Genomic DNA, 26,909 nt, shown 5'->3' with positions numbered 1-26,909 from the left:
TAGAACATGACGCTTATTTCTACACATAGGCAACGGTTCCACCCCCTCCTTTTTTTTAATGGAACATTCATCCTTTGCCACAATATTTAATTTCTACTAATAAAATTTTACTTACAATCTTAGACAAGTTTATAGAAAATACAGTTGCTATCTGGAAGTCCCAGTTAATGAGATGCCAGCACTAAATTCGTAGCAAGAGCATAAGAATCAACCTCCAAATTAAAAAAATATTAAAGGTAATTCAATACCTTTTATTGCTTCCATCACTTCTTTTTCTGAGGCTATTCTTTACCTGGCCTTTTCTCCCCCTGTAACTCAACCCCCCCACCCCCCCACCCCGACTTACTATGTTAATCCCATCTTGACTATTTCTAGATTGTGCTTCTACAGCTAATGTCCTCATCACATTGTATTATAATTATTTTTTGTATATCTGTCTCTACTAAACCATCAGCTCCTTGAGGGCAACCTCTGTTTTTGTTTGATTTTTTAATGTTTGTTTTATTTTTGTCTCTGTATCTGATAAATGGTGTCATTGTGTTTCCCTCAAATTTAAAGTATCCCATGGCACTCTGGGCTGCCTTGGGAACCACAGTTACTGAGTGACTGGAGCAGAGAGTTTTTGGCGAGGGTGGCCAGAGAAGTCTTTTTTGGAGGGTGTGGCAGTTGGATTAAGGCCCGAATGATAAGAAAGAATCATAGCCATTTTCCTGGGGTAGAATGTTGTGATCTGAAGGAGGCTGGTGTGAAGGTCTGGAATAGAGAGTAGAGGAGTGTGAGGTGAAGCCAGTTCATTAAATCCCCACAGTCCGTGGGAAGGGAGTTTTGTTTCCTCCCAACTTCAGGGGAAAGCCTTTGGAGGAGTTTAAGCCAAGGAATGTTGTCATGAGATGTCCATTTGAAGAGATTATTTGGTTCTCTGTAGAAGACCACTGTGGTAGAGGGCAAACTTGAAAGCAGCAAAGCAAATAGGAGACCAGTGCAGATGCTCAGTTTTGAGATGCTGGCGGGCTGAACTAGAGGGGTGTCAGGGGAAGGGAGAAGTGGTTGTGTTGGGATCTACTTCATTAGTAGCTTGTAGAGTGTATTGGCAGCACTTGGTAGTTGCCGAATAAGAGCTTATGGAAATTTTAATAAGCTGGTTCCTTAAAAGCAGTTACTCTGTTTCATCATTATTCACTATGTTTTTCTTTTATTCTATGTCAATATTCCCAGGACCCTGCTTCTAAAATTCTTTGGCTGGATGAGATACAACACGCAGTCTATGAGGCCAACAGGGACAAGGACAAAGCAAAACAATGTAAGCCCTCACCTCCTTTTGCTGGCCCATCTTGCCTTGCTTGTATCTGCTTATGCTTCTGAATTTTTATTTTTATTCATAATTTTTTAATGCATAAGTTGTAATTTCTGAAAAGGTTGGACTTCTCCTACCAATCTGAGTTCTTGAATACATATGTATACAACAATAGGATTCATTGGTTGCACTATTTTCAATGACTTAGGTGCTCTTTCCAGCAAAATCTGAGAATGTAACCAAACAAAACCCAGGAAGCAAAAAATGGTTTCTAAATTTTCAAATTTATAGTTCAGTCAAGTCCTTTTTTATCTTAATCTTAAAAAACTAGCCCATTTTTGCTCAATAAATGTTCGTCTTCCCTTCCAGGCCTTTCATTGTATTAGTCAGGGTTTTCCAGAGAAAGAACTACATAAATATTTTTCTTTGGAAAAAACCAACTACAAAGATAGATAGATAGATAGATAGATAGATAGATAGATAGATAGATAGATAGATAGATAGATAGTTCTGTTTCTCTGGAAAGTGTATTGTATGTATACATCTATCTATACTGCACATACATATATGGAGAGAGAAAGGGAGATTTCTTTTTAGGAATTGGCTCATGCAATTATGGAGAGGCCGGCAGAAGCTGGGTGGCAGCACTTAATCACCCAAAGACAAATGGATGCAATTTATAATGAACAGCAGAGTGAACGCAGTAATCAGAACAGTCTAACTCACAGAGACCTATGGAATTGGCTGATTGAACATGGTGCTCCTAGAATGAAATAGACAGCCTACTAAATTCTTACTTGTCTAAGCGGAAGAAGAGTTCTAGGTCAAGTGAATAGAAGTATAACTTAGATTATAAAAACAGGAAGTCATGGCTCCTTAATCGGTTTATAGACCCAGAACTCCCTGAGGAAAGGGAAGGCGGGGTCCTCTTTGAGAAAGAACTCTGTTACACTAACACATTTTTATCCTGTTCATCTTTCTCCCAGGCTTTCCCCAAAGAGATCTATGGCCTTTTATCATGTGATTGTGCTGGGAGAAAGAACATAATCAGACTTTTCAGGGGATTACTGAATCCTGAAGTGACACTAATTCCAGGAGACCTAAAATGTCATTGTGATCAGAGTAGTGGCTTATGGAGGCCAGCTGATCAATGGAGTTTCAGCTCAGGTCCGTCTCTCAGGGCCCAGTAGGTCCTCAAACCCATCCTGGGATTTCTTCCCCAAGTCCAGATTCATAATTGGAATGGACATACTCAGCAACTGGCAGAATCCCCACATTGGCTCAAATGAGAACAGTTTTTTTATGCTATGTCTCTGTTTCATGGAGGAATAGTATGAAAATTCACATGGCAATCTAAAATAGCTTCAAGATTGATATACTAACACTTTACATATATGAACAACCTAGATAAGTTAAGATTCCTAAAAGGCTCGTTCATTGAGCTGTCCATTCATGGTATAGCTAGAATCGATCCTGAGCTATCAGGTCATAGATTGCTATTGAGATGCCTTACTCTTGTTCCAGAGATAGGCTTTTAAACTTTGGAAGCATCTGTGAGGAACATCTGGTTTTTATTTCCTTAGCCAGGAAAAATATGTGTATTTCTCCAACCTGAACTTTTATAGCCTTAGGATCTTTGAAGTCTTTTTGCTCTAGCACTGTAATTGTTAAGAAAAAGAAAACAAAATTGAGATGTGTACATAAATGATTTAAATATAAAACTGAAAGCAATGTAGTTTGAAGAAAGACTTTCAAGAAATTGGATTATAATACAGGTACTCAAGTAGCCTAGAATTTTTCTCTTTTATTCCTTTTATTCTGTGTTCTTACATTTGGCCTGCAAACGTTGATTCTGTTTTTCACATGAGACTCGAGGTTCTATTTATTGACTATGAAAGTAAGAGGTTTCCTCAGATGTATGGTTTTGTACTCTGCACTTGCACATTTAAAATCCTACCTTCTACCTTGGTCCCATCCCTCAGAGGAGCTGATACAGTTTCTTCTGTGTTGTATGACAACAAAGAGATGTTCTGAAGATAAAACCGCTGTCTATTCTGACACTGAGATGAGAATTTTCCAGTTTCTTAACAGGAATTTAATCTTACTTTTAAAAGCATTTTTTCAGCCTTTGTATGAAGACTTGAAACAGATTCTGGTCACATGTTATAAGCATCAACCCCACTCCCAGATAATTTGATCAAAGAAAATGTGTTGGCTCATATACTTTACCTCAGGCAAGATCTAAAAGGGCAGAGGAACTCAAGTCTCCTTCATTTTGGCCCAGTGTTCATGTTCACTGAGCACCTTGCTTTCTTAAAGTAGGTTTCTCTACTTTTCACTACTTTTTCCATTATTGCACCCTAAGGAATCTTTCTAGACATTGGTTTCTCTAATTGGACCTCACCATGAAATTTTTTTTCTCACCATGAAATGGTGATACCACAGATACATTGTATATATGTTTATATGCCATATGTTGATCTGTGCTTTATACATAAAATTTTTTTTTAACCTTCGCCTGAGAACCAATATTCGTTCTACTGGGTGTTATATCATTTCTCTTTTGAGAAAGGCTGCTGGTATATGGCATAAGATGTAAAGCAACCATGTTTTTGGATTTCTTACATGATTCGTGGGAGATTTCCTAATTGTTTCTTGGTAGAAATATGCCTGACGTAATGGAGATCCTTTACCTGACATCCTCAGCTATCTGGAATTTAACCACAACCCACAGATTAAGCCAAAAGACCATCAGAATAGATATCAAGAAGCCTGTGTCCTGGAACTGATTTACTCTACTCATTGGGGACCTCTTGGACACACACTTTGAGCCTGTTTATTCTTATCTCAGGCATAATGCTGATATGCTTGGTTGTTTCTCTTCCCACCTCCAAGCACATCAGGAGCCATGAATTAATTACCAAACAGTTAAGTTTGGGGCTGCCGTCTGCAGGCACACAGCAGCGAGAAGTGATAGCTGACAGTGACGATAAGGGAAAAACTAAAAAGCATGGGAATTTGAGGCCATTTAGTGCAGGAGCAAAGAAGCCCAAATACCTCTGTAGTGCTTGAAAGTATCCCTCACTGTATTATAGTACCATACAATTGTAATGACATGAGGGACTCTTCTGGCAGCTCTCAGCAAACATTAAGCACCTGCTGTGTACCAGGGACTGTGGGTAAAATGATGAGCCGTGTAGAGACTGTTCTGTTAGGGTTTTCTCCAGGGCTTTAGATTTTCATGGAAAATGGTTCTGTTAAGATTAAAAGTAAGCTTCAGTTAGCTGGAAAGTTAAACTATGGACCTACTCCTTGAACATAATTACTCAATAATAAAGCGCATTACTATATGCAAGAAATGTGTGACTTTAACACCCATCTTTCAAGGAAAACAGCATTTTACTGGGTTGGATGAAACTATCAGATGTAATTCATGTAACAATTCTTTGACATTTACTTGTTCCTTCTGCTGCTCTCAGACCACAAACTTCTCAGACACTAGTACTGCATTTTTCTCATCCTACAAAGACTTGCTGGGGTAGAGGAGAGGGGGGCAGCTCCCCCATTCCTGTTAACTCCAGCACAGGAACATATTGCTATACCTTTTGTTTGGCAACAGTTGGGGTCTGCCACGGAAGTTCTCCTTAATTTTTTCCATGCTCCTCCAGATTTGCGTGACTTTGACTCCAGGCTGCTACAAGTCAAACTCTGTGGTTTTTTGCCCTGTCAGCCTTTTTAGTTCTATACACATGTGGACATAATTTGATAACAACAATATACCATTTAGCATTTGTATGGTAGAGTTTGATGTGCATGTGTTTTAAAAAGTAAAAGAAAACATCTCTCTCTCTCCTCTTTTCATCAAGATCATTTTCCACCTAAACAGTATTTTAAATTAGTTTCTTCCATTTTTTTGTTCTACATTTCTAACTCACTGCATTTACAGGTTATGAAAATAATAGTCCATTTGGTTCGGCCAGAATATTTTTTTTAATCTTTATTGTTGAAAGTATTACAGATGTCTCCTTTGTTTGTTTGTTTTTCTCATTGATCCCCTCTACTCCACATCTGCCCCTCCCAAGCCTTCACCACTCTATTGTCTGTGTTCATGGCTTATACATATATGCATATAAGTTCCCTGGTTAATTAGTTCCCACCCTACCTTCCCTCTGAAACTTATCAGTCTGTTCCATGCTTCTATGTCTCTGGACCTATTTTATTCATCAGTTTATTTTGTTCATTAGATTCCACATATGAGTAAGAGCATCTGATACTTATCTTTCTCTGACTGGCTTATTTGGCTTAGCATACAGAATATTCTTACCTGGAACTAAAGTGGATAATAAAGAATCTACCATGTTGCTCTGACCAGATAGGTCAATAACTATCCAGCCAGAGCAACATGGTAAATTCTTGGTCCCAGTACACCAAGGTTGTGGGTTTGATCTCTGGTCAGGGCACATATAAGAAGCAACCAATGAATTCACTAGTAAGTTTCTCTCTCCCTTCTCTCTCTCTCCATTTCTCTCTATATAAAATCAATACACTTTTTAAAAAAATTTAAGAATTCACCATGCTAACTTTCTTCAGACAACCCAGAGTTCAGTGTGGTTTTATTTAAGGAAGAGGCAGAAATTTAAAATGTGATAAAATGCTTTATAGGTCTAAATTGATTTCAGAATTAAGTTTCTGGACTCCATTGCATATATTGACTAGCTGTGCCTGTTGCCTCTCTAGAACATTTTTTTTTTTTGGTTGCTAATGACAATCTTGGAGGTATACTTGCACTATACAGAAGAATATCAGTATTTCCAAAGCTTAAATAGAATTTTACTTACTCTGAAATAAGTAAATGTCTTCATAAAGCTAGTTCTCAAATACCAATTAATGACATGTGTCTATTGATTTGCATTAACCAAAGATTATCACAATGAACAAAATGAGGACCACACACGAGTAACCAGGAGATGCTGTGATTTTTAATAAACCATGCTTCCATGGGATCTTTTTTTTTTTTTTTTTAATCTTCACCTAGGACATGTTCATTGATTTTCAGAGAGAAGGAGAGGGAGAGAGAGAAATAATTGATGTGAGGGAGAAACATTGATCAGTTGCCTCCCACACAGGGATCAAACCCGAAACCCAGGTATGTGCCCTGACGGGGAATTGAACCGTGACCTCCTGGTTCATAGGTTGATGCTCAACCACTGAGCCACGCAAACCAGGCTGGGATCTTACTCTCACAGCCTACTGTTGGGTGAATTGATGACTGTCTTTGGGGCATATGTGGTTCATACTCTCAAAGGGTAATAAGGTTTGATACCAGTGTATTCCTAAAAGGTGGAATTATAGCTTTACATGCCTGCAGGGTAAGTAGAAGATAAACTTTAACAGAAATACTTTTTTATTATTATCCAGGGGTTACACTGGTCGTTGATGTTAATCAGTGTTTGGAGAAAGAAAAGAAAAGTGATATTTTCTCTGTTTTGAAATCTTCTGTTGGTAATACAAATGATATAATCCCCGAATGTGCTGACAACTACTATGATGCCCTTACGAAGGCAAAAGAGCAAAAATCGAGAAGTGGTAAGCATTTTTGTCATTTAGCACAAGCTGAATATCATTTTGATTATGACAGTTTCTGTGGTATTGTATATTCTTAATTTTAAGACAAATATTGCTTTCAAATTGACATTTCTAAAATGATTTTTATCATCTATGGCAAAGGGAATTATTTAGATGTTTCTTTTCCTTTTTGTGTTTTAGAAAGCTGTAATTAACTTGGTGGCTATACATGGTGGCATTATAGACTTGAGAAAGTACAGTATTTAAGGAGATTTTATATAGGTCTCGCTTGTTGATTCATTCCTCCATTGGTAAAACTGATGTTTTGCACTAATGTTTCTCTCTATCCTTTTTGACACAAATGATACATGATTGTACAATATTTAGTAGGGGTAAAGAGTAATTCTGAAAATATGGAATAAAGCGCAGTGAATTGGTCTCTAAGGGATTAGAGAGCTAACCATTAGATCAGTAACCTTGGCAGATATTTATGCCTGTTCAAGCCAATGGCAGATCATGAAATGTTAGCTCTGGAAAGTATTTTTGAGAGCATGAGTTTAATATTCATTTTTTAGATTTAGGAACTCATCTTCATGACATCTTGGACAGAAGGAGAAAATGACAAACCCAAGGAGATAAATTTTGGAGAGTTAATCTGTCATTTCTTTAGTAGCTTTTTACTGAGCACCTCTATATCCAGGATCCAGGTAACTCCTGGCTGTAGCTGGTGTTTATTTGCACCACCGCTTATAGGTCAGGTATATAGTACTTTTTACCTTTAGGAAACCACTGTGGAACTTGAGGGGAAAACATGTTTTGTTTGTTTTTTTGTTTTTAATATATTTTATTGATTTTTTTAAAGAGAGGAAGGGAGAGGAATGGAGAGTTAGAAACATGAATGAGAGAGAAACATCGATCAGCTGCCTCCTGCACACCCCCAACTGGGGATGTGCCCACAACCAAGGTACATGCCCTTGACCAGAATCGAACCTGGGACCTTTCAGTCCGCAGGCGGACCCTCTATCCACTGAGCCAAACCGGTTAGGGCGGGAAAACATGTTTTTAGTTCAACTGAAAGTCTGTTCAGTAGTATCCTATGTACTTACTTTATTATTTTAAGGTTCAAGACTGAAGACTTTAATTTTATTTTTTTCTATCATATATGTTTTCTCTCTCCTTTTTTAATTAATTTTTTTAAATTTCTCTTTATTGTTGGAAGTATTACAGATATCCTCCGTTTTTATCCATTGACCTCCCCTTCACCCGCACCCACCTCAGGCCTACCACACTATTGTCTGTGTCCATGGGTTATGCTTATATTCATGTAAGTTCTTTGCTTAATCTTTTCCCGCCCCCCACCCCTTCCCTTTGAGATTCATCGGTCTTTTGCATGCTTTTATGTCCCTGTCTGGATCTATTCTGTTCATCGGTTTATTTTGTTCATTAGTGTACTTACTTTTTAAAGTTTGATATTTTTCCAGTTGCAGATTAGACCCTCCAATTCAGCAAATTTCCTATTAATGAGATGTGAGGAGGGCTAGTGGCTACTCTCTCATGGCATCTAGTCACTTTTGAGCCCCTCTCTTCCTTTCACATCTCTGCATCAGGAGTTACCGTAGTGTCCCCTACCTTATCCTCCATGGGAAAGAACTGCACAACATTGTTAATTCAGGGGTTGAGTTCCTAGAAATGACCCATCATAATTTCAAATCCATCCTGGCCCCAAATAGTTTATCCTCTCTCCCTTAAACTTGCCTCTTTCTCTTCCTATTGCTGTGTTTTGGTGAATGGAGTCAGAATATCCCACGGTATCCAGTTCAAAAACCTCGGATTCATTTTTTTCCCCCAAAACAATTTTAAAAAGTTTTGGGGACTTTGTTAGGGATTGCATTAAACCTGTAAATCAGTTTTAGGAGTATTACCATCTTAACAATATTAAGTCTTCTGATCCATGTACATGCAATGTCTCGTCTTTACATTAGGTCTTCTTTAAGTCTTTCAACAATGTTTTGTAGTTTTCAGTGTTGTATAAGGCTTGCATTTCTTTTGTTAAATTTATTCCTATACAGTACTCCTAATTTTGTCCATCCCTATATATTTAATTATGTTGATGCTATTATAAATGTTTTTCTTAATTTCATTTTGGAGTTGCTTATTACTACTATATAGAAATACAATGATTTTTTTATTGCGATATAATTTACATACTATAAAATTCAGTTTTAAGGTGTGCACTTCAGAGGCTTTTATATTCATAAACTTGTATAGCCAACACCACTAGTTAATTCCAGAACATTTTCATTACAGTAAACAACCCCCCCCCCATGTCTATTAGCCATTGATCCCCACCCCTCAGCCCCAGACAATCACTAGTCTACTTTTTATCTCTATGGTTTTGCTTGTTCTGGACATTTTATATAAATGGAATCATACTGTCTGGTTTCTTTCACTTAACATACTGTTTTCAAAGCTTATCCATGTAGTAGCATATATCAGTTCTTCGTTCCTTTTTGTGGCTGATAATATTCCATTGTATAGGATATGCAACATTTTGTTTATCCGTTCATCGATGAATGGAATTTGGATTTTTCACCTCCCACTTTTGGCTATTCTGAAAAATGCTTCTGAGAACATTTGTGTACACAGTTTTACATGGACACATTTTCATACAGTTGATTTTTGTATTTTGATCTTACACAACCTTGCTGAACTCATTTATTCTAATAATTTTTTAGTGGATTCCTTGGCTACCACCTATCTGTAAATCAAGTTTTACCGGAACCCAGCCACCCTCATTGCTTTCTGTATTTTCTATGGCAGCTCTTATGCTGCAGTGGCAGGGTTGGCCAGTATCAGAGACCTAGAACCCACAAAGCTGAAAATATTTACACTCTAGCCCTGTATAGGAAAAGTTTTCCAACTCCTGTTCTAGAAGGACGAGGAGACACTGTCTAGGCAATTGAAGACTGACTTTCAACACCAGATAAACCTATGAACATTGTTTGGATCGGGGGTGATCAGGGTGATTCTTAATCTCTTTCACCTCTGGTTCTAGGATGTGTGTTCTTTCCCAAACTGAAGTGACCACTCCTAAGTGGATCACCGAGCCTTATAATTCAGTTTAGCTCTTATATAGAAGTATAATTTTGGTCTAGAAGGCATCTAGGAAGTATACGTCCTTTTAGATTGCTACCACCTCTTAACTAACTGGAATCTTTCTTTTTTATGGTTTTCTCCAAGGTTCATAATTAGTCTTTTCTCTTAGTAACAAGCCAACTACATTTCTTAGGAAAAATACTTGGACCATGGACTGGAGTCACCCTCTTCTGCCTCTTCTCTGACTGTAAATTCAAACTTAATTTGAAAATGATAACAATTCTATTTTCCTATTATCCACTGAGACCATCCCAACCCAAATCAAGTCTTCTAATGCCAACTAAGGCCTTTTTACTTCTCACTTCTTATGCAAATAAGAGAATATATCTGGGTGTGTTCGTTTGTTTTTACCACTTTCACTCCTTCTTTCCTTCTCAATGAGAGAGTTGCCTTGAAAAGCATTTGTGGATCTGACAGCTACTGGTAATTGAAAAAATAATTACTTGTGATCATCCTAATTTGACTGTACAATATGTTTTTGAGGACACCAGTACTTCTAAACATACAACAGCTGTCTGACTGTCCATTTGAAAAGACACGTCTCTCTTGCTGAGCATTGACAAATAGAACAGTTGAGGGCCACTTAGAGCCAAATTAAGAATCAACACATAATAAAGGGCCTTAACCTTAACTCTGCTTAGTCTAATGTTCACTTGGCAGCAGTTGGTTTAGCTTGGTCTAGGTCAGAGCTTTTTTATTTTTATTGTTGTTTTTAGCTCTCTGGTCTGGGACAGCAAGCATGACCGTTCATTTAAATAAACAGATTTCTAAATAGAAAGGGTAGCCCATGGATTGGTGAAGAGGAGATATCCTTCTTGACCAAGTTAAGCCATGACTGCCATAGCTTTTTTCCTAGTACACCCCTACCCCCAAATTAAGTTCTTCCAACATTTTTCCCTTGTTTTGTGTGGTTGTATAGAGCAAAGTGAGTCAGAGGAACCAGAATTTTCCTTCTCCCTGCTTACTGACTTTCCGTATGCCATTGTGTACCGTGGATGAGTTGTCAGCAAAGATGAGTCACTGCTGCTTTGGTTTAATGCAGATCACTGGCCCTCCCTAAATAATGGGCTACAGTCCTTGCAGGTCACTTCTCATAAAAGTTGTGGGAGGCTTTCTTGCTCATGGGCCTCCTCTGTCTGCTGTGATGCTGTTCACATTTACCTGAGATGCATTCCTGGTTTGCTTATCCTTCTTGTTGGCCATTTGTGACTCCCACCATCCTCATGAAAGCTTGGGATCCAAATCTGGCATTAGACATCAGTCTTTCCTTCATCTTGGCTTAGCAGAGAGCTGCTACTAACGTACATAGCATTCATCCATTTTAGTGAGTCGTTTCTAACAATTTTAACTTTGACTATCTGAATGCTTGATGAAAAGCATCTTCATTAGGTTATATTACACATTGAAGAAACAACATTAAAAAGCTGATGGTGTTCAGTGTTCCTCTCTAGAATGTAACACACTTTTTTCTTTAGTGTCTACTGAAGGTCCATGGCTCAAACTTACCCTGCAGGAGAAATATGATTACTACTACAACGTCGACTCAAAAGAGAGTTCCTGGGTCACTCCGAAACCTTGCTTGTGTAAAGAATCATGGCTCATGGAAAAAGAAATTAAGGTAGGATGTTATTGTTTGATGTAAAACTAGACTGTATAAAGATAAGTGTGATTTGTTTTTCTATTTTTTAATCATGGACGTGGTGGGAGGAACTAATTGATTTATTTGAAGGCTGGATGTAAAGCAAAGTCTTTGTGAACTACAGGTGGAAGTGGCAGCGTGGTTAATAACTTTAAGAATTTTTTCCATGTTGGCATAACACCATCAAGCAAAGCATTCGTGGCTTATAATCAATCAATCTTCACGTGTTCCTTGACATGAAAGTCCAATTAGGGATAATTCCTTGGTTGTCAGTATTCAAATGTCATTTCTTTCCCCCACTCAGCCTACAACACAGCTATGTAAGATCCTTTAAAAGTGAGTGATGGTTCCTGGAGGGAAATACTCTTGAAGGAATGTTCACCAAGATTACTTTGGACTTAAGAACAAAAGCTGTTCCTAAAAGATGTGAAAATTGCTGTTTGAGTCAGGCATTGTAATATATTTAAAGAGAAAAATACTGAGAATAATTGAGCTCCATTTTGTAAACATAAGTAGATCTCACAAATGTAGAGTTTACAGAATTGTTCAAAGTCACAGCACTAAAAATATAGCAGTACTATGGACAGAATCACCAGTACTGTATTTACTAAAACTCAGAGAAGACTGTGGCCTGGGACTACAAGGCCACCAGAAATCCTGACTGACAAGAAGATAGTGAAGAACATAGTTTATTAACTGATTTCAAATGTTCAAAGTTCCCCACAATTTACAGGAAAATGGCATTGTGGCAATGAATTACTAGTGCTACTTTGTTGGGGGGAAAATAAACTGTGGGCAATATTTAAAATCCATATGCTATAAATGAGAAGATGTATCAAACTGTGAAGAAGCAGCATCGAAGGGTTAAAATTCAGAGCTGAAAACTGGACATGTGGCATCCAGAGACACCCTGGGCTTACCTTTGTGAAATTGAGCATCAGTCTGTTAGGATTATTAAAAAATGAGGGCCTACACCATACATTTAATTACTAATTTTATTCAATCAGCGTGCATATATGTCTTCCCTTAAAGGTATTTATGCATCTTTTATATGATTTCACTTTCAATTATTTTAAATTGAGCACCCATTGATTTCAATCACACTGAATAAGAGGCATCAGCCAGGAAGTGAGTCCAGTCTCTGCTTGCGTCTCTCAGAGAACATAAAAGTACAGCCAGTCACAGTCCACATAAAGACTTCTCATCTTCCTCCTTCTTCCTTTTTTCTCATTCATCTAGGTTTTTCCTGTCTGCCCATAATGGGGCTTGTCTTTCCTTCTGACACCCAGTCTTTTATTTTCCCTCAAATTTGAGATTTCCTCAAGTCATTGCAAGGGCCTGTCTTCTCTGTCCTGGTGGAGAAAGGCAGCAGAGAAGCCTACGGACCTGGTGGGCACTGCCGTCCTTTCCTTGGCAGCTTGAGGGAGAGAGGAGAGGTGCATATGCTTACTGTAACCTTCCCTGTCCCTTTTATACTCTGTGGAGCTCAGGCCTCACAGCTAGCAAGGGCCAGCGTCATCGGTACATCTCCACCTCCAAATCCTGCGATCATTCAACCACGTTCTCATGCCAACTCAACACAACGTTTAGAGGATTCCAAAATCATGTTGCTAGAAAGAAGCTACGCCAGCTCATCCCTCGGCTCTGGTCAGATCTGTTTGTACACCAAGCCAGAAAGAGCTATCCGTATCATTTTCTGAAACATAAAATGTCCAGCAGCTGTTCTGTATGCTTCTTTCACTTGATGTGTGAGGAGTAACCATAAGAAATGTCTCTTGCCAGGACATTGTTGAGGAAGTCACAACAGGTTACATTCGTGAGAAGATGTGGTCTGCTCCCGAGGATTTCCTCCTTCGCCTTCAACACACACGCTCAGGAGCCCTCCTTAGGAAAGAGTATGAAGCTAGGAAATCATTTTTGTATGAACAAGAAGAGCATGTGGTCAAAATACAGGTATGTGACTCACCTGCCACTAGTTACAGCAAACTGTTCTGTCCCCTGAGAAATGTTTTCTTTGATAATAGGACAATCGACTGCCAGCATTCTAATAAACAAATCTGACTTCTGACTTCAGATTTTTTTCCTTAACCAGTGCCCCCAAGGCTGTTTTCTGAAGGCTCCAGGATGGGAAGGATGTTGAATGACTTCTCACCTGTGGTTTTCGAGAGAGTATTCGGGGGCCCCGTGGATCCCACAGGTCCACCTGCCACCAGCCTAGTCAGGGCCAGAGCAAACCTCAGATCAGATTTGAAATCCTGTTTCCCTTAACAGCTGGATCTCCTTGTGTCACCGACTTTGCTGTCTCGGTTTCCTGATGAATTGGTTTTTTTAGTGGTTAATGGATGTTGAGTGGCATCTGAAAAAAACAGAACTAATGAAATAGATTTAGCATCTCCAAGTGTGCCCTCTCCCTTATATAATCTGTCATTCTTCCTTTAGGTCTGCAGGAAAATCCTTAGTCCAACCTGTTTATTGTGAGTTGTTCTTACCCTTGCATGACTTGTCAGGACTTGCTGGTTGGCCAGAGAGGACCTTGCAGATGTAGATGTTTCTCCTCTGTATTCCCCTGCACCTTCTACCAGCCACCATGCTGGCTTCCAAAAGGCTGTGTGCTTGTCCTTTTTGTTGCATCCAAAGTGATACTGTTATTGATGGGCAGAGTTTGATGAATTTTTGCTTTGGCCAATAACTATGACATTTCCTAACTTGAAAGTTTTTCGTTGAGCTTCTTTTGTGTGACCATTGGTGTACCTATCTGCTTCCCCCACCTAACTATAATATCATTCAGGACAGAAAATGAGTCTTTAAAACTTGTATTCTAGTGTCTTGCATATGATAGGTGCTCGAATGTGTGAATTTGTCAGAGCATAAGATATCAGAAGGCAGAAATGATTAATTTTTTAAAAGCAATTTCTCCTGTAAACCTGATACTCCAAAGGAGTTTTCTTATTTTTCAATACGTTTTTCAGTTTTTCCTTCTTTAAACAAATGGCAGGCAAAACACATAGGAAGTGAACAAAAGCATAAAAAGAGAATCATCTAAACTGATGCTAAGGCTCTACTTTCATACAAAATTCAGAGTGTCGGCTGATGTGACACAATTTGGACCAGCCCTAAGCTCTCCAGTCTTGGGGCATGAAGCAGTGTTGCAGTTGGAAGAGATTCTGAGGAGCCCTCCATGTAAAATCCATCTGATATTAGGACTCAGGGCTAAAGTCACGAAAGGGCTGGAGGAGGACAGAAACAATTATTTGGAGCCTTTTTCCTCCACCTCAGCCGAGGCAGCAGAATTGAAGCCAGCGAACTATGCCCTGCCATGCCCTTTCTTCACTTCTCTGACAGTTTTCTAACAAGGAAGGGATGAGGTCTAAAGGCAAGCTATAGACTGGAGATGAATGTGTAGTCAACAGAAACCTGCTAACCCACAAAACCAACGGACCATGAACCACAGGGGATCATGCTTATCTCATTTCTTGCCAAAGTGGCTGATTGACCCTGAATTAGGGGAAATGATCTGAATGAAATCTAAAGACTTCCCTCCACAGAGCAGCTCAACATTGCCAGCTGGCTGAATCAGCCCCAGACGCAGTAGTCTTCACAAATTCAGAGAGGAAGCTCCCAGGCTGAGGAAAGGACACTCCAGCTCTACCACCCTCCCGCCCCCAGTCTCCTCCCAAGAAACTGAATAGTGGTACAGAGAATACATATCATCAGTAGCTAATCTTTATCTCAAGTGCTTATGGAACAAATCAGAAGGTGTCCACGTAAACATGGAAAGTCAAGAAGAATCTATATAGCCATTTTGGGTTTTTTTTCTTTTGTTTTTTAAATAATGGACATTTTTGTCTCATTCTGATTTTAAAGGGAGTAGCTCTTCCATTTTACCATTAAATATAGTATGATTTTTGTGAGATAGTATTTTTCTGAAGATTAAGTTAAGGTTAAGAGTATCCATTTATTTTTAGTTTGATTAATTTCTATTTAAATTGAAAAGGGGATATGAATTGTATCAAAAGTGTTTTACACCTATTGAGATTATTTGTTTTTTATTTTAATTGATTAATTCATGGCTAGGCTTTTTATTTATAAATCTTTGTGCAAACACAGCTTTGTGCATCTGTTTTCAAACACATTCCTACTTGCATTATATGTGTGTATATATAAAAGTACATAGAATTTATATAATACTTTACTAATGTTTTAAGATTTTTGTTTCCATATTCATTGGTAAGATTGCTTATGATTTTACTCTCGTGTCTTCTTTTTGTCTTTTCATTCTTACAAGAGGTTTGTCGATTTTATAGGTCTTTTTAAAAAAAACTAGATCTTTGTTTCATTGACATTCTTTACATAGCTGATTTCAATGTCATTGGTTTCTGCTATTGTTTTTATTCTATTTTCCATCTATTTGCTTTGGGTTTATTTTACTCTGTTTTTCTAGTTCTTGAGGTGGAACCTGAGATTAGTGATTTGAAAATTTCCCCCTGTTCTAATGTATGCATAATTGCTCTGGCTTTTTGGTTTTTTTTTCTGTTTTCTTTTTTCTGCTTACCTGTGGATTACTACATTTATATTTTTAAATTCCATTCTAATTTAGCTATATGTTATTGATTGTATTTTTTGTATAGCTTTTTTAAAATGTGTTTTTGTTATTTTAGAGAGAGAGGAAGGGAGAAGGATAGAAAGAAACATCCAATCAGCTGCCTCCTGCATGCCCCCTACTGGAAATCAACCCATGCATGTACCTGATTGAGAATTAAACCTGAGACCCCTAGTGTGCAGGTGGACACTCTAACCACTGAGCCATGACGGCCAGGGCATGGCAGATTTTTTTATAGCAACCTAAACGCACCAGGAGAAAGAATCACAACATACATTTTAAGTGCTGAAAGGAAAGAGCTATCACCAGAGAATGTGTTACCCAGCAAAAATATCCTTTAGGAATGAAGGGGAAATCAAGGTGTTCTCAGATGAAGGAAAACTAAAAGAACTTGTTACCAGCATACCTGCTCTATGAGAATGGCTAAGAAAGTTCTTTAAACAAACAAGGAAATGATAAGCAATGAAATTTTGGAACACCAGAAAAGAAAAAAGAACAACCAAAAGAGTAAAAATATGGGAAATATATTTTCCTTTTCTTATTGAATTTTTAAAATTATGTTAAACAGTTAAAGCAGAAATTATAGCACAGTCAAATATGATTCTAAATATGTGGAGGAAATATTTTTAAATATATTTTTATTGATTTCAGCGAGGAAGGGAGAGGGAGAGAGAGAAACATCAATGATGAGAGAGAATCATTGATCGGCTGCCTCCTGCACACCCCCCACTGGGGATCAAGCCCACAACCTGGGCATGTCCCCTGACCGGGAATTAAACAGTAACCTCCTGGTTCATAGGTCGATGCTCAACCACTGAGCCACACTCAGCCAGGCTGGAGGAAATATTTAAGACAATTGTATTATAAATGGGGGAACGTAAATGTATGTGAAGTCAGGTAAGTTTTCCACACTTTGTCAGAGGCCAAGATATAAATAAAAATGAGGCAGCAGTTTTCATCCATCAGTTTGGATATCATCAATCTTTTTTTTTTTCTTATATATACCTGTTCAGTGAGACCTTTGAGAAAGAGGTCTCTATCATACACTCTTTGTAAGGCAACCTGACAGTAACTATCAGTTTTAACTTATCAACTATTGGCACAGTAATCCTCTATGTCAGCGGTTGTCAACCTGTGGGTCGAGATCCCTTCGGGGGTCGAACGACCCTCTCACAGGGGTCGCCTAAGACCATCCTGCATATCAGATATTTACATTATGATTCATAACAGTAGTAAAATTACAGGTATGAAGTAGCAACAAAAATAATTTTATGGTTGGGGGGGTCACAACATGAGGAACTGTATTTAAAGGGCCAGAAGGTTGAGAACCACTGCTCTTTGTATTAATCTCTTGATGGAAACATTTATAAAAATGCACAATAATGTGTGTACTAGGTTATTTACTGGGAAAAAAAAAGATAACTTAATGCCTACCAACAGAGATATTATTAAGTCATAGTAAAACTATACTATGGAGTACTGTGTGGTCATTAAAAGATAATGGGATCTGTGTTTTTATATGAAATAATATAAATGCTATATGTAATTTAGAGGGAAAATAAAGCAAACCTTGGCATAAGATTGGATCCCATGTTGTCAGAAATAAAGGATACATAGACATATATACATACTTATATGTTTATAGTTTTGTGTTCAACAATAGAGTGTATATGTATGCATATATGCTTTACCTATTTCAAAGGGTACATAAAAATTGGGAATTCCTTTAGAAAATAGCCGGATCGAAGTAAGGGTAGGTACATAGGCACGTTTTACTTCATGCCCTTTCTCTGTGCTTGTTGTTTATCCTAATAGATCTTCTAGGCATTGAGTACGGATTGTTTGCATAGAAATATGTACTATTGCTTTATGTTTTCCTTTTTGTCAACATGTCGTATCATAGTGTGTATGGTGAGGTACAATTTCCTCTTTGGCTTATGTTGGAGATTTTGCTATTCCTCACGATACAGAACATTTTCACAGTCAATATATAAGACTCTCCCTCATTCTTAACTGTCATGTAACATCCCTGAGTATGAGTGCAATCACAGTGTATCTAATTGTTCCTCTATTTGTAAACATTCTGCTTTATTCATATATCTGTTTTAACAAACAGTGCAACAAAAATTCTTATATTTACTCTACACAGGTGCTTGTATTTCCTTAGGCTAGATAAATTGAAAATTAGAAACGCTAGATAGAAAGCTAAATAACTTTACATTTATATTGCTCAATTCGCTCGAAAAAGGCTCTACACTCTTGTGCTTTTCCTAATTCCCCTCTCCCACCTACGCTTTTGTGTTCACTGCTTGGCAAGTAGATAAGGTGATAACTTCCCCAAAATTATTCTGACTGTAGTCCAAGGCTTTTTCAAGCTTAGTACCATCCAACATGTTTTGTAGATGTTCCCACATTTTCGTAGAATTTTGTTCTGTGATTCCTCCTTTCAGTCCAATGCCAGCTGCCTTTTCTCTTCCAGGATCCCTCTTGGTTTCAGATCCATATGCCTTCTCATTTTTTAGCATTATGGTAGATGTCCTGAAAAGATGTTACCATTGAGGGAAACTGGGTGAAGGGACTCACATAAGACATAGAACTCAATGTATGATTTTTGCAGCTTCCTATGAGTCTAATTATTTCAGAATTAGGGGGTTTTTTAAGCCACATGTGTCATTTCTAGGGATTTGCATTGGGAGGGGAAGTCTGGAGCTGGTACTCAGTTAATCATTTTTATTCCGTCCTGACTATTTTGTTTTGAATTATTACAAAAACGTATATTATTTTTTAAGTGATAATAAATTCCACATGTATTTTTAGAAGAATGAGATAGATTGATATATGCAACCTATTTTTTTATACAAATCGTATAATGTTTCTATTTGTCCTTTTTAACAAGAAACTTGTATTTCATTTCTAATTTGAAAAATCAGAGAATTGGAGTGAGTTACAAGGGTATGCATCAATAAAAAGAAACTCACAAATGGCCTGGAATAAACTTGGAGTTGAACAGCTGTGGATTTGATCCTTCTACAGATCTCAGTTTGTGTCCAGCTCTTTTTAAATGTTTCCTGTAAAAATTATCTTTAATGCTGATAACCTAGTAAAGCTCTGTTGCTGGAGCACCAGTACACTTGGTGCAGGAATAGATGAAATAATGCCTGTCCCATCTCAGCCCTCCTGTTTTCAGGGATCCAGAGTCTCAAGTTAGGAGAGCATCTTCCTGTCCAGTCTGGGCCACAGTGGTCACTTGTTGGATTCAGATATTTATTAGTCATTATTTTGAAGCATCTATATTGTTACTAAAAAAAAAAATACCAGCACGCAGTTAATCTCTTTGTATGTTTTGGGGTAACTCCAATTTTTTACTACTTCTTGTCACCCAGGGCCTTGGTAAAATTAAGCTTTTGGATGGGACACTGGGCCTCTCAAGCTTGGGATAAGCCTCACCTGTGAGCTGGTGCTCTCTGCTCAGTTTAATGTCCACCCCAGAGATAGTGTTCAGATGCGATTTCGGGGGGAAGGGTCCCGACAGCATTCTCACTCAGTGTCTTGAGAAATCCTCTATTCTTGTGCTTTCTGAAATAAACGGGAAAAGTGTTGCACATAATTAATTCTGTAGCTCACTCTCTTCCACAGGCTTTTTGGAGGGGACATAGACAACGGATGTCATATGTCAGCAGGCGGCAGACATTCGCTGATCATCTTCCCTCTATTGTGAAGGTAAACATCCTTTCTTACCTTACCAAGTGCTTGACTTAAACATTTCCCTTCTGTTTAGTTTTGCTTGTGGAAGACAGACTATGGAAGGAGTAGGTATGAGCCTTGAAGCCAGAAGCAAGTCCTGGGTTTGAGTCCCATCTCCACTACTCACTTAGCTGATCATCTACAAGCAAGTCCATTAAACACAATAGCTGGCTCGGGTCGTTGATGTGGTTATGAGAGTCAGATGTGCAAATAACCGGGAAATGCTCTTTCTCCAGAAAGTCCAAATTGATTATTTAAAGTCTGGCAGAAACCCAACTTTATTTCATGTTCCTCTTATCATATTTTCTAATAGTATTTACAATGCTCAAACTTAACAATACGAAACCTTCATGGGAATGTAAAGGCAAAAGTTAGGATCTGAATCTGGGTGGTGAGCCAGTCCCACCCAGCTTTGCACCAGGGTGATTGCTCTGACCTCAGCAAAGGAAACGGCACTGTGATGGCCACTGTCTCGGAGCTGGAAACCAGGGGCCCATGCAGAAGTGGACGGATGGACAACTTGGGACTCCTGGTGAAAGTCAGAATGGGGGCTGGAGAGAGACTGGGATCAGATGAGGTTAGTTTAAACTGTGAGGACACAGAATGACATTTTCTAGATCCATGGTGCTGCAGCTCCTTCATGTGCTCTCCATGGAGCATAGGTCTGCTCGCTCAGAAAACTCTTGTTCACAGTTGGTCCCTCATGAGAACGCGTTAAATGTTTCTCTGTAAAGACTTCAGGTATATTGGATATATTTAAGAAATGTTGGAAGAAACCCTGAACTTAGTTTCATTTGATTCCCTGACCCACTACAACTTTCAGCAACATGCTTTTCATTTATGGGAATGAAAACAAAATAGCACAAGGCTACCTTACGTTCCGTACCATAAAGTGTAAAATGTTTTCAGCCCTTAAGAGAAGAAGCAGTGAAAGAAGTAGGAGATGAACATCAGGCTTTAGGTGTTTATTATGTGGCAGGCTGCTAATTTTTACTTTTTTACCAAATAAAGTATAAATATTATTTTTTTTAGAGAGACTGCATAGAAAGACATTAAAGTTCTTTGATTTCTCTGTTTAACGTATTTTTAGATTCAGTCCTGGTACCGGATGACCAGAGCACGGAGGAATTACCTTTCACGGCTGCAGTATTTCAGAGATCATGTAAGAGACGTGCATGTACATTTTTATCCCGGCTGAGCATGAACTAAACGAAGCTTTGTTTCATGTTAGCCTTGAATGATTTTTGTTAAATGGTGGGAATGAATACTAGGACCAAAAAAAAAAAATAGGTCTTAGAACACAATGTGATAATATTTGGAGACATAAGAGTTTTTATTCAGAACTCAAGTTCAGAGTGAGCCTTCACCCACCAGACTGGTTAGGAAAAACAGAAGAGAGCAAACTGATGTGGGCTAGTTGCGCTAAGAGAAAAGATCCTAATGGAATCTTTTCCAACATCACTAGAACAGTTTTTCTACCTGGTAACTGATTAAATTAGAGAGAAGCCCACAGGAGGAATTCTTTCAAGATCTTTACAGAAGAGCCAGGTGAACATGCATTGGACCATCTAGGTTTGGTGGTAAAATTATTTTCCCTTTTTAGAGCTCTTGAACAGTCCCCGTACAATCTTGTTTATACTTTCAGCTGACTTTATCTGACCCTTCATTCAAAAAAAGTGGAAAAATAAACATTGAATCCACTACATCAAAATACTATCATTTCTAAATAGTGTCTATTCTTAAATACCATCAGTTCTTAAATAGTTCTGAATCCTAAAATAGTGGAGTAGATGGAACTCTGGAAGGCCATGACCGGTCTCAATCTTTTGCAGAAAAGTGAAATCGTGAAAATACAGTCACTACTGAGAGCAAGCAAGGCGAGAGATGACTACAAAACATTGGGTAAGTGGGAGTATCCAGAAACAAAGTATGGATCCCTTATAAGCCAGGGGAGGACAAATTATTTCCAACTTAGTCACTTCAGAGACTGCTCCAAGAACAGAGATGCCCATTGTGTCCAGAGGATTTGGGTCACCTTCAGCCCCAGACTCTGAACTGGTATACAAGGGAACGTGGGGTGACATGTTTCCTATTATAAGTGGAAGGGGTAAGTGGAGTGGATGTCATTTCTTCTTCAGAAAGAATGGGGTTGGCATAAATGCTAATATTTTTATATTAAATTTGAGTTGGAATCCAGAATACAATGCAAAAGAGTTAGCCAGAAGATAAGCTTACATTTCAGCTGTTTAATTTATTTGCTGGCCTATGATTTTCCCTCCTCACTATAAGAGTAAAACATATCCCTATAAGAAAATTTTGAAATCATATAAAAAGGAAAAAGACATGTACTCACCTCCCAAAGATAACTACAGTCATCTTCCTGTAACTTTGTTCTGGACTTTTCACAGTAGCTATGGTTTTTAAAATAGCTTTTCTTATCTATATATATAAAAGGCTAATTTGCTAAGTGTCCCTTCCACCATCTGACCGGCCACTATGACACACACTGACCCCCAAGGGGCAGACACTCAATGCAGGAGCTACCGAGCTTCAGTGACTTGGCAGTGGCGGTTTTTGGGTGACGTACCGCACCCGAAACCAGAGAGGAGGGAGCCCGATTCCTCATGGGGCCACGCGATTCCACCTTTGACCGTAGGTTATGTTGTTGCTGGGGCACTGTTGGCCCCAACTCTGGTTTACTGCACACTTGCATTTGGGTTCCACACCCTGTATGACAGCAACTTTGCAGAGTGCCCTCTCACACTCTGGGACCCCTGTCGGAGAGCTGGTTTCAGCCCGATCTCCGCAGGCCAGGCCGAGGGACCCCACCTGCCAGAGGGACCCCGGTCGCTCCACAGAAGCCCTTCGAGCCACGGTACTACCCCATGTGCGGCCGGCCAGGGAAGGGACCATGGGAGGTTGGCTTCAGGGCGTGTCCAGCCTGTCTTGCCCAGTCCCACCCCGCCGGCCACCTTCTAATTAATTTCCTTTCAGTATGCATGAATCTGTGCACAGGGTCACTAGTAGTAGTATAAGGCATTTGTAGAAAGTTTGAAAAAACAAAACAAAATAAAAAATCACCCAAGAATAGCAATCACATTTTGTGCTCTCTCTTTACAGTTCCAGCTCTACATATGTTTCTCACTGGTTTTTACATAGTGAACATTATTGGTTTTTACATAGTGAACATTATTCTTTACGTGCTGAATTTTCAACATTCTAATTATCGCAAGAACATGCAATAAATTAAGAACATGTCCTAGATTAAGTCGAAAATAGCTTGTTAATAAATTTATGAGGATTGCCCAAATTTTTTAAATATTTCACTTAGGCCCCGCCAGCGTGGCTCAGTGGTTGAGCATCAACCTGTGAACCGGGAGGTCATGATTCAATTCCTGGGCAGGGCACATGCCCAGTTTGCAGGCTCATTCCCCAGGGTGGGGCATGCAGGAGGCAAGCTGATCAATGATTTTTCTCTCTCATCATTGATGTTTCTATCTCTCTCTGCCTCTCCCTTCCTCTCTGAAATCAATAAAAAATATTTTTTAAAGAAATAAATATTTTATTTAGGTCATTCAAAAATAGCTTTGAGAGACAAAAGAAAAAAAAAATCATTGCTTGAGTATCTTAGTAATGAAACTGGCCATTGTATTTTCTCTAACTCTGCCTTGTTTTTAAATTTGGGTTTTTTTGGAGAAAGTAAAAAGCTGTTTAGAAATTTACTAGGCACAGTGCCTAGTAAGTAGTTTAGCCAATACCCTTTATTGTCTAAAGTCTATCTGAATTATGAGAGTAAGTACATGGCTCCAGAAAGATCTTCCCTGGTCCTTGTTAAGGAAAAGCCTTGGGAAGCTTTAGAGGCCAGGCTCCGCCCCCAAATCTACTGGATAATGCCTATTCCACTAAGTTCCAGTAGGCAAAGCAGAGTAAGGGTAGGTCAGCCAGCCTTTTCAGTGGCATACTTCTCCACTTTGAATTCATGAGATTCAACTCTCAGTGGGTATTTTCAATGTTTTTCACAAGAAGTCTAAGTAGAGGGTTTGTTTTCTGAACCCTTACACACTAAAATGGGCTTGTTTTTGCCTTTGCATGTGAAAGACCATTTAAGTAAAAACAGATCCAAAGACAGAGAAGCATTGGTCAGACCATCAAACCTCAGAGGGAAGGTAGGGGAGGGTGGGGGTAAGGGGGAGAGATCAACCAAAGGACTTGTATGCATGTATATAAGCATAACCAATGGACACATACACGGGGGGGCGGGGGGAGAACAGGGGGTTGTGGGGGGCAATGGGGGATAAGGACAGATTTGTAATACCTTAATCAATAAAGAAAAAGAAAGGATTAAATTCTCCAAATGAACACAAGATGATTTTCATTCTAGGTAACATGTTTTTGTGGGTAATGCTTTTCATTTACTTACATTTTTTAAATTACAAAAACAAAAGTAATTCCAGTTTAAAAATCTGGGTGATTTTATTTAACCTGTAGAGGTGGATGAAAACTATGTTAGTGAATAAGTTAGATCTGAGCTTCTCTGGCCTTTGGCAAATAAGGTGGTTTCATGGTAACTGAAATGTAAATTGACATTTCTTTCTCAATTATCTTTACAAAGCTAAGGCATTTTTTTCTGTTCCGAAAAAGACCACTTTTCTTAGTCATCCTCCATTTTCACCCATTCCCTCTGGAAAGATATTGAATGAATTTAAGCTTGGAAGTTGCTAGAACTGCAGTGAAGCCAGTAAGTGCTGACCATGAAAGTGTTTGATTTTCTAACATTAAACTACCACAGGTGGTATGAAAATGCCAAAAAAGCCTACTGTTGATTGGAGAAATATTAAATGTGAACCAAAATAATTGGTAATGCTAAAATATTTGTTTCTAACTGGCCTATTAGAATATGAAAAGATACACAGTCCTTAGGAGCAGGGATAGACTTTAGACACGAATGAGATGGCCCAGTTCTCTCAGTTTCTCCACATGAATGAGTTCTGGTGCATGGCGCAGGCTTTCTCGGGAATGGTCCTGTCAGCAGCAATGTCTTTGGTAGAAATGAGAGGAAAATAAATTCACAAAGGTCCTCATGATCCAAGGTAACGTCTCCAAAAAAGATCATCCAATGTGGCGAAATAGTAACCCAGATGTCTCTAGGTTTGGTGGTTCATGCCGAGTTCATGCTGTTAATTGTTTGTGGTGTTGGTTGAGCGCTTTTTATTTTTTGAGTGTCAGAACACCACACAACCACGCTGGGCATAAAAAAAAAAGATGGGCTAGGGCCTTCCATGTAAAGGAGAGGATGGCTGTTGAGGTTGCCATGACTGGGCTGGACTGGCAATCATCATTGAAGGCCCAGAGTTTATTCTCACAGTTTACCAAGATCTCACTGAACACCTTAAGAAATATGCTTTTTAAGAAGTCTGTGCCAGCATAATTAACATTCGAAGCATGAAGGGAAAGGCCCTTTAGAATTTACATAGATGCCTCTGTCAGCGAGAGAGAAGCTGGTCTCCTAGGCACTGAGTGTCTTCCCTTGGTCCATGAAGAAAGAACAAGGACCAAATTTCAGTTATTAAAATCTTGTTATTTCTGCCAAGTAGAACCGGTATCCTCCTTATCATTCCAGTGGCTTCTGTTTGGCCTTAGAGTTAGTTCTCCCTTCATCAGCCTTTTCTAATTCGCCTATCACCTAGTTCTTGCTCCTTCCAGAGGTCTTTTGGGCTGAGAGAAACCACATTCTGCTTCCTGCAGCAAAAGCACAAATCTCTTATCTGGCTGAGCCACAGGCCCTCAGAACCGAGGTAACTTAAACACTGACATTCTTTCCCAGGCTCCTCATCAGTAAGGCGCTATCTTCTCAGTGCATGAGTCCTGGAAACAGTGTAAGAGGCGGCTGATAAGTGAGTGTTAGTAACTGGAAAGTAATGAGGCCAGACATTACCAGTGCTGTGCTTTTATTTACATGATCAGTTTTCTTGTCTGGATTTTACATGGGACAGAACAATTCATTCCAAAGCCCAAGTCATTCCATTGCTGTATTTTTCTGGTAATGCTTTGTTTAAAGACCTGGTTTCTTTCCTATTGGTAGTAATCCCAAGCATGCCCCAATAAAACATGCCTGTTCCTCTCCCTGCAGTTGGCTCTGAAAACCCACCGTTACCGGTAATCCGCAAATTTGTGCACCTATTGGACCAAAGTGACTTGGATTTCCAGGAGGAGCTGGAGGTCGCACGATTGAGGGGAGAAGTGGTGACCAAGATCAGGGGCAATCAGCAGCTGGAGAAAGACCTGAACCTGATGGACATCAAGATTGGGCTCCTGGTGAAGAACAGGATCACACTGGAGGTCGGTGGGGGTTGTGGGACGGCCGGCTCCCAGAAGAGGGAGATGCCTGTGTACGGTCCACAGCACTCTGGTCCAGATGAGCTCATTTGGAATCCAGAATGAGTAGCTCAAAGTTCAGTTCCATTTGCATTACAGAGTAGTGGTTCTCAGACTGCGAAAGTCTCCTGCCCCCTTTATAGCATTTCGTCAGGCTCCTTTACCAGTCGGGAATGAAAATTCTATGAAATTAAACCTACTTACATGTGTACCTTCATAACAAGACTAAGGCCTTTATATAAGTAACAGAGATAAATAAGAAGAAAGTAATTTACAATTAACACACATATTTCCAAACGAAAGCACACAGGCCCGATGCCGTTAGGAGATGTGATGAAGTGGGTGGAGGCTGGGGCCTCTTCCCAGAATAACCGCAGAGGGAGCAGCAGAGGAGCCTGGCCCACGGGGTGGTGAGGCTTTCGTTTTCCAAAATGGACATCAACTCCGCAAAGTTCAGAATAGGCAGAGTGTTTATGTAGAATTATGGTCCTAGAAAATTAAGTGTACGTTAAAATTGTGGAGGATGTGTGTTGTGC

The 26,909-nt window shown here is 39.1% G+C and overlaps 1 protein-coding gene across 1 annotated transcript in view; it reads left to right on the top strand.

The window, feature by feature from the left end:
- Positions 1-26,909, top strand: part of IQGAP2 (IQ motif containing GTPase activating protein 2) — a 269,990-nt gene that overhangs the window by 203,365 nt on the left and 39,716 nt on the right. Inside the window, exons 14-21 of the mRNA XM_059694287.1 lie at positions 1,216-1,300; positions 6,713-6,880; positions 11,491-11,633; positions 13,437-13,607; positions 19,891-19,974; positions 21,089-21,160; positions 21,831-21,900; positions 26,129-26,337. Of these exons, the coding sequence (XP_059550270.1) occupies positions 1,216-1,300; positions 6,713-6,880; positions 11,491-11,633; positions 13,437-13,607; positions 19,891-19,974; positions 21,089-21,160; positions 21,831-21,900; positions 26,129-26,337 (1,002 nt within the window). The remainder of the gene's footprint in view (positions 1-1,215; positions 1,301-6,712; positions 6,881-11,490; positions 11,634-13,436; positions 13,608-19,890; positions 19,975-21,088; positions 21,161-21,830; positions 21,901-26,128; positions 26,338-26,909) is intronic.

This window comes from Myotis daubentonii, chromosome 4 (assembly GCF_963259705.1).
Source record: "Myotis daubentonii chromosome 4, mMyoDau2.1, whole genome shotgun sequence".
Taxonomy (NCBI): Eukaryota; Metazoa; Chordata; class Mammalia; order Chiroptera; family Vespertilionidae; genus Myotis; species Myotis daubentonii.
The sequence above is the reverse complement of the archived record's forward strand: the minus strand, read 5'-3'. Positions and strand labels throughout refer to the sequence as shown.